Source organism: Scardinius erythrophthalmus, assembly GCF_964197995.2.
Source record: "Scardinius erythrophthalmus genome assembly, chromosome: 2".
Lineage (NCBI taxonomy): Eukaryota > Metazoa > Chordata > Actinopteri > Cypriniformes > Leuciscidae > Scardinius > Scardinius erythrophthalmus.
This window is the reverse complement of record NC_138222.1, coordinates 48,639,276-48,651,891: the sequence shown is the minus strand read 5'-3', so window position 1 is coordinate 48,651,891 and position 12,616 is coordinate 48,639,276. Positions and strand designations below refer to the sequence as shown.

The 12,616-nt window shown below is 38.4% G+C and overlaps 2 protein-coding genes across 2 annotated transcripts in view; one reads left to right on the top strand and one right to left on the bottom strand.

Annotated features, from left to right (window-relative positions):
• Window positions 1-33: 33 nt before the first annotated feature.
• On the bottom strand, window positions 34-5,373 carry LOC308680483 (prefoldin subunit 3-like). Its single transcript, XM_081348613.1, has 6 exons — window positions 5,020-5,373; window positions 4,615-4,739; window positions 4,317-4,383; window positions 3,301-3,399; window positions 2,758-2,896; window positions 34-940 (listed from the first exon to the last, which is right to left on the bottom strand). The coding sequence occupies exons 1-6, from the start codon at window positions 5,098-5,100 to the stop codon at window positions 864-866; spliced, it is 588 nt and encodes a 195-aa protein (XP_081204739.1). The 5' UTR covers window positions 5,101-5,373; the 3' UTR covers window positions 34-863.
• Window positions 5,374-5,388: 15 nt separating this feature from the next.
• LOC308680450 (synaptotagmin-4-like) overlaps window positions 5,389-12,616 on the top strand; it is a 10,798-nt gene continuing 3,570 nt past the window's right edge. Inside the window, exons 1-3 of the mRNA XM_081348581.1 lie at window positions 5,389-5,439; window positions 10,440-10,553; window positions 11,242-12,092. Coding sequence (XP_081204707.1) covers window positions 10,520-10,553; window positions 11,242-12,092 — 885 coding nt within the window. The 5' untranslated portion in view covers window positions 5,389-5,439; window positions 10,440-10,519. The remainder of the gene's footprint in view (window positions 5,440-10,439; window positions 10,554-11,241; window positions 12,093-12,616) is intronic.

The following is a 12,616-nucleotide window of genomic DNA, read 5'->3' as shown; positions in this document are numbered from 1 at the left end:
CCACCCACTATTTAGGGGTCATTTACAGTTTAATGAGGATATTATCAGTTTAATAGTTGTGCTGCTCCAAAAGAATGTAATTGAAAGGCAATGGAAGTTTAACACAAAATTAGTAGTTTCAGTAATGCACAAGTGCTTGCCAAAGATTGAAAGAAAGGGAAAGAATTGCAGGCACATATTTAATTAGTTGCACTCAAAGCTTATTCATCTCGCTCACTGCCAGAACCTCAATCAGACGAGGAATTATAAAAAGCTACGCAGATTAAAAACACAGACCAGCTCATCGATTTTGTGCCTTCTCAAAACGCTTCATTATTAGTTCCTTGTTCAGTGTTTAATGGCTACAATGTGACAAATGAGCACAGATGAAGGACAAGAGATGAAAAATAGACATCGGAGGAGGAGAAGGGAAGTGGAGAAGAAAGGAGGCTATTGAATGAAACAAGATGTCCCCCTGATATTCTGCATGCTGCATTTTGACAATGATCTCACCAAGACATGGCAAGAAAAATTCCAGAGAAAGAAATAGGACCATAGGAGTTCAGCTTTACAGTTTAGCTTTAACAGAACTGAAATTGCAAATGTTTACCAAACATCAAATGAAAGGAAAAAGGGCACAGAGGAAGACAAATGTGTAGACCCTATGGAGAGAACCCCCATCTGAAAAAGCTAATAATTCATCATAAAAAAAAAAAAAAACTACCATTATTATTTTGTTTGATGTTTTTCACCTTTTTACTTGAAAAAATACTTTAAAAAGTAATAAATCAATAGATAACAGTTGGTGCAAACAGACAGATGTTGGTGAATTTTCTGATGGGGAAGGAATTCGAATGCGGTGGGACCAAACTAGGCCTCCTTTTCTAGGACTGCTCAGCAGATTTGAGGAGGTTGTCTTTGCTCCTTCTCTTGACATCCCAATTGTAAACACGTGCCATATCTGTGAGTAGTGGTTAAGGTGTATCTGAAAACTTAGGAAAGTTATTTCTGCTTTTCTCCTTACTCCACAACCAGGAGGAACATGTTCCACTTAGATGACGCAAGTCAACAAATCTTTCACTAAACAGATTCTAACAGGTGGTGAGAACAGGTGGCATTTATGGCCTGTCTCTGATTTGCCTGAATGAGTTCTTTCTTGAATGATATCTACAGATTTCATTCCATTAAAAACCATGAGAGTTTTCTGAGGCAGAGAATGTGATGTGAAATGTTCCTAAGCAAAATTCACTCAATGATCACATAAGCAACACACATCATCTACATAAATATCCGCATTGATAAATATTAGGCTAACAGTTTCAATCACATTACAGCTATGACAAACACAATTACCCCTTTTCCACCAATAGTGTTGGAGCCAGTGCATCTGTCCATAGCTATTTTTCCATCCAAAGTTGCGAATTTAACTTGTGCGCAAAATTGAAATATTACATAAAACATTTGTGAATAATGGACTATTTCCATCTTGTGTTCAAGAGAACATAATCGTCACTCTAGGGGAAATTGGAGCAAAATATCTGTAATAAAAATGGATGTTGCATTTCAGAGTGAGCAGACGAAACGCAATAAACGTCGTCATGTTATCTTGCGTTCGGATGCCTGGTGTTTGGGAATACAATCATGTGAGACGCTTCTGGGAGGGAATTAAACCAAATAATTTTGATGACAGACTTTGGCTCAGGCATTTCAGAATGATCAAACCAATGTTTGAGATTCTGTGCAATGAAACTGGTCTACTGGTTAGTCCAGGTATCCAATCACATCCTCTCTTGAGGCAGAGTTTTTTGCTACGCATCGAGGGATTTGTTCAGTAAATTTGTTTAACGTCATAGTTTATGCGCATATCTTCTTATCAGATAAAAAAAAAAAAATTATCAGCCTCAATTAGTTGCATAAGTTTTGTATGCACATTTTTAGAATTTTTAGATCTTGCCAAAAAAATAGGTGGCTGGAAACATCGTTCATCTCTCTCACAAATGGCCTGCATTTCCACTGATTTGAGAGCCGATAATGTATCGAGCCCGATAATGTACATAACTGTCAAATCATACTCATCATAGCTTTGAGAACATTTTACCAACTAAAGTCATTCATTCAGAATCTTTATGTAATCACAAGCTGTCTTTTGAGGTAACAGTCAGAATGTATAAAACAAAATTCATTCAACCATGTCAAGATATTTGTAAAAAAAAAAAAAAAATTATATATATATATGTTTTTGATGGAAATGTGTAGAATGGACCAGGTTGGGCGCAAACCAGGTGCAGATGTGGACTATGAGAACACAGCTACATCTCATTAATTTTAACCTCAATGCTAAATCTGAACAAGATTTACTATTACTTAATCAATAACAAGAAACAAAGGGCAATGTCTCAATGCTCTCCACATTAAATACTGATAATCTAAATACTGAACAGGTTCATCTCTTTCAGATACATGCATATGCTACAGTTCAAAAGTTGTTGTTTTTTTAAGAAACTGACATTTTTAATCAGCAGGGAATGCATTATTTATAGACATAATGTTAGAAAAATATCTAGGCTATTTCACCTAAATGCAGTTCTTTTGAAATTTCTATTCATCAAAGAATCCTGAATCATGGTTTCCACAAAACAATATTAAGCAGTAACTGTTTTCACTGTGACAATAATAAAAATAAATACTTTGAGTAAAGGACTAATCAAACACAATGAGCACTATGGAAAATTATTAAATCAAACCTGATTCTCTATATTTGCCATAGTTTAAGGATACTGACTTCAGTGGTTGTGAACTGGTCTCTGAGGAAGTCCAGGTCCTCTTCCAGAGAGTCCAAATTACGGGAAGCTGTACCCAGGTTTTTTTCCAACAGCGCCTGAGCCTCATCAATATCATACTCCAACATGACATTAGCCTAATGAACCAAAACAATACCCATAAGCAAGTTTTCATAATAACAATTAATGACATGTTTCTGGACATTATCAACATGAAAGTTTTTCAAGCCCAAAAAGTTACTTGAGTGTTTGTCCTTTAGCAGAAATATTTTATTGAAGCAATTGGGTATACATTTCACATGTTCAAATATAGGCAGTAATCATCAATATCGTCAAAACAGGAATATTAAAACGTGATATGGTGTTCACAACTCATTTTACTTCTATTGTGATATAAATGATGCAGCCAATGACACAAATTAAAACAGTGCTTGATTTTATCAGTCAGGAAATGATTGGAAATGACAAGTAATCTCTATATGACAGATGGTTAATAAAAAAGTAAATTGGATCAATTTTTGATACAGCAATCAACACTTACCCCAAGCCACAAACACACTTTATCTGTGGGTGGGACAGAGGCCTTGCAATAGACGTTATCAGCCAACAGAAAATGTGTCTCCATGGGATCTGTAGTGTCCTGTGATTGGACATACATAAATCAGGACAGAAAAACAAACAAAACGAAGAGACACAATGCAAGAGTGATTGAAAATGACAATGAACAAAAGACTTGCAGCATCCCATTAAGCATACTATCCATCCTAAATAGTCATTAGAATTAGTGTCCCTAATTATAGTATGTGGAAATGAGTGTCCAAAAAGTACACAGAGAGTCCACTATATCCAGTGAGTGCAGATTCGAATTTCAGATCCATGAACACTATTAGGATGATATTAACCACAACCTATTGCACTTTGGAGGAGCATTAAAAACCTACAAACGTGGAAGACATGCAAGACTGATGTTAAGTAGAGAGGTTTAGATAAAAGGGTTTGAGTCATTCATCTCTAACCTGCAACAACATTGTTGAATTTGCATGCAATGTGCTACTTCTTTTCTCTCCAATACGGTAAGAAGAATTGTTTAGTAGCATAAATTAAATTAACTGAAAAGTGTAATGTGTGTACGAGGATGTTAAAATCACAATACAACAAAAGTAGCAACAGATCACAATAAGATCTATAACATGCACTCAGCAAAACAGAAAGGGTGAATTTTCATTTTAAGCAGACCTTAACTGTGATAAGATAATTGACAGGCCAGTTTACGGTGACAGGATGTACTATGTAACAGCGCAGCCCATTAAAAACGCAGTAGTATGTTCCTAAACTTGCCTACTCTTCTGCTACACACTCTTTTCTAAACAATAAGACAAGAGTACACACTTTTAGGGCATAATACAAGTAAAAGAATTGGGATGGGGCAGCTCATTTAGAAACAATAGGCCTATTTTTAGGAATTAGAAAGCGGATCTTTGATTTGCGAGACTCCATCTATTCACATATATGGAGATATAGGAGTTAAAACTGATCTTAAAGGAGTGATGGGCTTACCTTCTTTTTCTGCATGTGCCGCAGAATTTCTAACGTCTGTTTGATTTGTGGAATCTGGCTTTTCAACCTAAGAAAAAACAAAAACAGGTCAGCTTCTAGTAAATTAAGCAACAATATTTTATCCTTACTCTGTGTGATAATTTAGAATTATTAAACGCAGTAGTAACCCTAACCCTTTAAAGGACAATAGTAGTCTACAACAATGCAAGGAAACCAATACAGACGCAGAGCATCCTTTAGAATTGACACAGAAACTAATCATTACTGTACAACGAACTAAAACGAATCATAGTCAAACCTGAGTTTCTTCTGAGACAGATTGAGCTCCATATATTTATATTTCTGATATTGTTCATCCAGCTTCCTCAGCACGGCGTCTGCTGTGTCATTGCCTGGCTGCTTCATGAAGGCATCCACATCTTCCTACAGAACCACAGTAATAGTTAGCATCTTAAGAGCTTCATTAATAAATTTATCCCATCAAGTATTTAAATACTGGTTAATCATGTTTTATGTGTCACTCAAAGCTCACTACTCCTTCAAGACATAAGCAAGCAATGCCTGCAGCCTTATAAGGAGAAGAGCAGGGCGCTCTCTACCTAAGAAAGCCGTTTAAAAAACCAACACAACAACACAGAGATTTCACGGGAAACTATCGACAATACGGACATGAAAATTAACTATATGTCATATTCCCACTGACCACAAATATTGCTTCGGGGATTCCGAGGTGTTTTTTCTTATTTGCAGCTCCAGCATTGCCACTCTCTATGGTCGTCGCCATTTTGGAGAGACTTGCGGCTCTTCCTCTTGACGCACGCGCCCGTTGCTCTTACGCACGCACGAGCGCTGCCTGCATAATAAAAGTAAAGGAATCTGCCTCTAAACCGTGATGTATTTTAAGGGTCAACCTATGTTTTTTTTTTTTTTGTTGTTGTTGTTTTTTTTTGTCATATTCTCATTAATTGTGCTTCGAAATGTTCCTGATGTTCAAATTCAGTACTTTTTTTAGTGAGCGTTTTGTACGCTCAGTCACTTAACAAATCAGCCTGCAGATGTCAGTGTTGCCCAAACGACCCCGAGAAAGAGCACGAGGCGGTGGCCGTGACGTATGCAGTGGGTGGTAGGCCAGAAGTTTGATCTAATACATTTGGTCTGACATTTAAAAAAAAAGAAATCGGTAAATACAATAACCATTTATCTCCAATTTGATTTTAAATAATATTGAGTCAGGTGACTCAGGTCTCTGTTCTGCATATTACAGTTTTTCTCGATTGGTTTGGCTCATTTCTTGAAACCGAGATGACATTCTCAAAATAACATGGACAAATCTCCAAACCACCTTGCAATTGTTCACAACAGAATGTCATTTTTCATTGGTTTTATCAAATTGCAAATGCTTTAGTACATGTCTCAAGTGACTCTGTGCTTTTTTTCAAATGATTATGTACAAGTAGCTACAGTTAGCACAATGAGCCCACATTTAGCACATTTTCCAAATAAATAGATCTTGCTGATCTAAACTGATTAGTTGATTTTTCAGTGAAATGGTTACTCTCTCCAAAACATATCAGCATGGTTTCATTGTGTAAGTCATCATATGCACAATTGTCTGTTCAACTGTCAAAATTAGTCAAAGATATAATACCATGAAAGAATTTCTTGGAACATTTGATAAATTTATGACAGTACTTGACAATCAATCAGGTGAAATTAGAACTAACGAAGGAGCAGTTTCCCACATCTCAGATGACCAATCAAACAGTTTGTTTAGTTACCTGACAGGTGTTGTCTATGACAAGGACTGCTGCCAAAAGTATATAGACAGAGCTTGGCCCGGGGCCAGTTTCATTTGCAGAGTGAACATGGAAGCACCTCGCCAAGTACAACAGCAACTTCCTGCTCGAGGAAGAGGAGGAAGAAGAAGAGGAAGAGGAGGAGTGAGAATGCGTGGAGGAATAGGGGGAAGAGGCCGAGGAGCACGGAGGCACCATGATGTCCCAGATGAAATCCGGGCCACCCTTATTGACCACGTTATAAACCATCGCCTCACAATGGCAGAGGCAGGTCGCCGAGTGCAGCCTAATGTGCCTCGGTCTACAGTCTCCTCCATCATCCAAACCTTTCGCAGGGAAAACAGGTACAGAACTATTCTATTGAACTATTCAGTGTTGGTGTGTGTGTAGGCCTAGAGTACTGTAATATCTTCATGTGATGTTATATGATACTATAAAAATGACAAAGAAAAAAAATGGAGAAAATACTGTGAATAGTATTCCAGTCACTGTGCAGTGCATCACACTTTTAGTACCATAAAACAGCAGTACAATTACATTGGTAACTCATTTTGTAACAAATTTACAGTGTTGACCTTTGACTTGTATGTCTAGGATTGGACGACAGCCTCAAGTGGGTGGCAGAAGAAAACTTCTAAATGAACAACAAGAACGAGAAATATGCAACATGGTCATTGCAAATAATGCCATCACACTGAGACAGATTCGTAATGCAATCCTAGACAATGTAATGTTCCAAAATATAAACTCTATCAGCATCTCCACAATAGACCGGGTATTGAAGAAACATCAGATGACCATGAAACAGATTTACAGGGTACCATTTGAGAGAAACTCTGACAGAGTGAAAGAGCTGCGGTACCAGTATGTGCATGTAAGTCAACTATGGGTTGTCTATCATTGTAACACTATTACAGTAAGACATGGTTACCACTTTTTTTTGTTTTGCTTTATCCTTTTTACCTTCAGAATCAACAATATATATAAAAATATAACAATGTGTGCCACTATATCAGAAAGAGGTGTGGCCACACACATTCCCAGTTTAGGGCCCTACAATACACAAAAGCTCCTCAATTTTTTGGACCACCTTTATACTGATCTGATCCCGGAAAATGAGAGAGGTGAAGAAGGACCTCAGCTACCACATTATGTCATTGTGTGGGATAATGTGAACTTCCACCGTGGCCCACGTATCAGAACCTGGTTCACCACCCATCCCCGGATGCTAATGGAGTTTCTTCCACCTTACTCTCCTTTCCTAAATCCAATTGAGGAGTTTTTTTCAGCTTGGAGGTGGAGAGTGTATGAGCATCAGGCTCAAGACCAGAGGGCCCTGCTGCATGCAATGGATGCTGCATGTGAGGACATCACAGGGGATCAATGTAGGGGATGGTTGAGACATTCACGCCGTTTCTTCCCTCGCTGCATCGCAAGAGAAAATATCCGTTGCGATGTGGATGAGAATTTATGGCCTAACAGAGAGCAGCGCGTCGATGGCCAGGAGGATGAGGATGGTGGCCAGGAAAGAGAGGGTGACAATGGTGACCACTGAAAATATTACTGTACTATAGTTCTGAAACTTTATTTACAGTATGGTAGGCTGGAGTTTTTTTTGTTTTTTGTTTGTGTTTATAACTGTTCACATTTACAGAATCCTGTATATGTTTTCTTTTCACAGTATGTTCTCTAATGTTAACATTTCTTTGTACGAATAAAAATGTTTACAGTTTCCTTGAGTATGAGTGGTTTATTGGAGGCTGATTTTACTGTAAAATCTTTTAGTTTTATTCATAGTGGTATTCTGTTGCTAGACCTGTGCCTCAGTGACAAAACGTCTAAGCATTTTGACTTGCAGTGCTTAAACAATGCCAAAGGTATAATGCATTTTGGGGGCATTGACTATTTATATGAGAAGGATATCTAGTTTTGACACATGGATAAACTGTTTTGGGAGAGATATAAGCTTTTGCAGGGGATCCATGGTGTTGTGCTAAACCATCCAGGTTATTTTGACAAAAGCACTAAATGAATGCACATGTGCCAAGGCAATTGAGAAGGATCTGTGCTATTTTGACTGTACTGACCTTTTATATGGGAAAGGAATCTGCTTTTGAAGCATGGAAGAAGAGTTTGGGGAAAGATATTTGATTTTGCTAGTGAGCTATAATGTTGAGCAGAACTGTAAGACTGTTTGGCCAAATGACCTTATGGTTTTGAGAATGTCATCTCGGTTTCAAGAAATGAGCCAAACCAATCGAGAAAAACTGTAAAACAATAGGCTACTATACAAGAGGTGCAGACAGACAAGTGTTTTGTTACTGCCACCTTCAGTACAGGCCTTCACTGTGTGCATTGCAAGTGACAGTGAGTAAGTGAGTGCGCACGAGCTAGTGTGTGTGTGTGTACTAGAATAGGGCTGAACTCGGAACCGCATACTAACAGCATACTACTATTTCTGCCATAGAAAGATGTGAAAAAAGTTGCAGTTGCACGAGTCGGAGTATGCAGTTGGGAAATAAGTAGCCTATTGTTTAGTGTAAAACATAACATTATACATGCACTTTCGATCAAATGCAAATATTATGATACAATTATGCATATAAATTATCAACCAAATATTTTATAAAGCTCACAGACGTTTAAATTATTTTCTTCACGTCCTCGTAGAGCTCGTAATTACAGCTCGTAAAATTGGGAATTTTCTGAGAGCTCATACTTGTACCACGTGACCACTGTTCCACCTGAACGCTGCAGATTATTTTCATTCCCAGTCCGAGGACGTGTGAACAGCTAGCCTTGTTTGCGTTTGATAGACTCGCCTTCTTTCTGTGATTGCTTTAAAGGACTTTTTTTTTTTTTTATGCCTAGCTGTCATTGAAAAGACTTACAGTGTATCCCTATGCTTGAATAAACTCCCGCAGTTGGGTTCATCACCCTATCTCTGTCTTGTTGAATCGTGACAATCACATTCGCAAGAAAAGATAAAAATGTCCAATTTGCCGTCACAGTCGTTGTATTAGAAACAGCTTCGCATCGTTAATTCGTGTTTTTATTGACTGACAACAAGGTAGCCTAATATAACACAATATATAGCGTTATAAATGTGTATTAAATGTTTTTTGTTTTTTAATTAAGTATGAAAAACTTTAGTAGATTTGCAATGTTGATGACTGTGGAAACGTGTCATCACAGTCTGTGAAAAGGGAGGTTCTGTTGAAGTGAATGTTTACTGTTACAGCTGTGTTTTCACAGAGAAAATTACATTATTCCAATGTGGCTGTTGCGGAAATCAGTGTCCATTTACAGTCAAGAGCCCATTTACAAGATGGAGTTTATATGGCTTCATTTAAACCAGTGGCTCTCAAACTTTTTGACTCCAACATTGTCAATTTAGAGGCCTCTTCATATCTTAGGCAAGAAAGAATATTTCCTTGGATCTGCTGTATTCCTTTATTTACTGAATATAAACTAGGAATGTCAGTAGATGAAAATAATTAACCATTGCACTAAACCACAAATAATTGTATGATTCCAGATGTTTTAAGAATATATGATCTTCAATAAAAGTTGAGAATCATTTTAACTTAGGTAGATTATTTAATATAGCCTGCTATTTATTTGGAGTCGCCACCACAAATGCTGAAAAAGGTGCAGGGCTCTTTCTGTTTTAGATGATTACTGCATGTTGATTATGGACTCTACTGATAATATTAAATTACAACTTCAAACTGATTAAGAAAGATGTGAAGGTGACACCATCAAGCAGATTTTAATTGATTAAACAGATATTAAATGAGGACTGAAAGATGTAGATGACAGGGAGGTTACCAAATCCAAACTAAGAGCTAAATTAGGGCCTAAAAGACGTAAGATCATACATTGCTGGCAAAAGAAGAAAATAAAACCAGGTCCACTCCCAGTTTTTTATGTGTGTAGCCTATTTACGTTAATAGACCCACTGCAAAGACCATTTCACCTGGAACTTCTTCAGACACGTTTGATAACACACAAGCCGTAAACTCTTGGCAATCAAAATGATTAACAGGCCTGATCAGTGCGCAGGGCAGTGATTTCAGATGCTGTGTTCGTCAGAACTGCGTCAGAAGCGATGAACTCACTAGAGAGGAGAAGGATTGGGGAGGCGACGCTTTTCAGGCACACTCATAGCGCAGCGAGTATCAGCACTGGGCGGGTGTGAAGAAACCTCTGGGAAAGGAGGAAAATCTTGCTAGTTCTGTTTTGTATAACAACAATAAACAGGCGTACATTTTTAATCTACTACAACCAATAAATTATTCAGTCTTGTGTCTCTCTCCGCCTAAAGCGAAAGACGGGCGAGTGGAACGCGCGGTGAAGAATCGTGGAAGCATCTTTTCAGGACCTTGGACAGAGCGCGCGCATACAATGGCTCCAGTGACGACAGAAGAAGAACATTTCGGTAAGTAAATGGTTGTTATTTATCATAGTCGGTGAATAAATTTGATTTGTGCACGGTTAAAGATCTGTTATTACATTTTTTGGAAACGTAATGTGGCTCAGTCAGTACTGATTTCTCTGATGCGCGGGCACAGACATAAATAGGCGCGTGCTCTATTAGTAGCCTATGACATCACTGGTGTATGAAAATGTTTGAAACGCGTTGAGATCCTTGTCAGCAGCTTTTAAAAATCACTTAATAATTACAGAAAAGTACATGATTTGTTTTCTGAGAGAAGGACAAAATAAGGCTGACAGAGCACCTTAGCTAATTCAACACAGAGGTGCTGCACCCACCTTGAAAACGGAAATTTCCATTTTCCCAGACACTACTGCACTACCACATGATTGTGAGTTCTCAGGCTTTCATTGCCATATCGATATTTACAGTCCTTTATAAATAGTATGATTTTATATTTTAGAAGTGGCATTATTTTTCTTTTGCATTGTTAACATCAGCACAACTGTTAACATCAACACATGTCAGTGTCTGTGTTGCCTATGATGCAAATACATTTATATAATCTCCGTATTCCTTTCCTGGTTGAAGGTGTTTTAAATTTCATATCAACAATAAGACTACATATATCTATAAAAAATCTAAATATATATTATTGCCCCCCCCCCCCAATTTCCTGTTTTATACATAGCGGAGGTTCCTGTGAGCGTGGCAGTGGTGAGTGTGTTTGGCCTGGTCTTCAGCGTCTCCATCTTTGCATGGATTTGCTGTCAGCGCAAAACCAACAAGACCAATAACAAGACCCCACCCTATAAGTTTGTCCACATGCTGAAGGGGGTTGACATCTATCCTGAGAGCCTGAATGGAAAGAAGAAGTTTGGAGGAGAAAAGACACCCGAAGCCCATGGAAAACAGACCCTCAGTCCCAATGGTGGGCGGCCAGAGCTCCATCTGGACCTGGAGAATCGAGATCTTAATGGGAACTTTACCTCCAAGCCACCAACCCTCCAACTGAAAGTGCGCAGTTCCCCAGACCTGGACATCCCGCCTCTTGGGCTGTGTGGTAATCAGGATGCTGGTACTCCAGAAAGCATCCTATCCAGTCAGACACCAACACCGGCCGTGGAAAAATCTCAGGACAAAGATGGTGGCCTGGGGACTCTCTTCTTTTCAGTTGAGTACAACTTTGAGAAGAAGGCTTTCATGGTTCACATCAAGGAAGCACATGGATTGTCCCCCACGGATGAGCAGTCGTTGACCTCTGACCCATATATTAAGCTGACCTTGCTGCCTGAGAAGAAGCACAAGGTGAAGACACGTGTACTCAGGAAGACTCTGGACCCGGCCTTCGACGAGACCTTCAGCTTCTACGGAATCCCGTATGCACGAGTTTCCCAGCTGGCTTTGCACTTCATGGTGCTGAGTTTCGACCGCTTTTCACGTGATGAGGTGATCGGAGAGACCCTCGTTCCTCTGGCTGACATCGACTTGTCCGAAGGGCGGGTCCTCATGAGCCGGGACATTATTAAAAGGAATGTCAGGGTAAGAACAGTTTTAATTATAGTTTCCTGTATTTCTCTGTTACAACCCATAAATATATATTTAATTTTATACTGTTATTATTTGATATATTCATTTTTAATGATTGTATGTTTGTATATAGATTTATACGTTTAAGTTAATATCTATTTATATTTTTTAAATTTATATGTTTATATTGCACAGCTAATTTTAATATGAAAGCACGTACATGTACTGTACCTTTGGAAGAGGACAGAGATTTTGGTTATTTTTTAAGGTCTTAACATACCAGTCCCAGCTCATGTGACAACTGAGACAATAGTTTGGTCTTTAATGTGGGCAGTCAATGACACACCCAAGCCTGGAAAGAGAAAACAACTAATGGTGTCTGGTTTTCCATTGGGGTCAATAATTAGTCTTTGCCATCCATCTTAAGGCCCACAGGTTGTTAATTTTTAATTGACCCTCTAATGGACCACTCACAGTCATTTTTTTTCTGCCTTTACAGACTTACTTAGTATTCAGGCTTATAATAACTGTACTAA

Coding starts and splice junctions, on each gene's coding strand:
- LOC308680483 (XM_081348613.1), bottom strand. CDS start 5,100: ATGGCGACGACCATAGAGAGTGGCAATGCTGGAGCTGCAAATAAGAAA. Junction 4,384..4,614: donor CTGTCTCAGAAGAAACTCAG/GTTTGACTATGA, acceptor GTTTTTTCTTAG/GTTGAAAAGCCAGATTCCAC. Junction 941..2,757: donor GTTCACAACCACTGAAGTCA/GTATCCTTAAAC, acceptor CACTACTCACAG/ATATGGCACGTGTTTACAAT.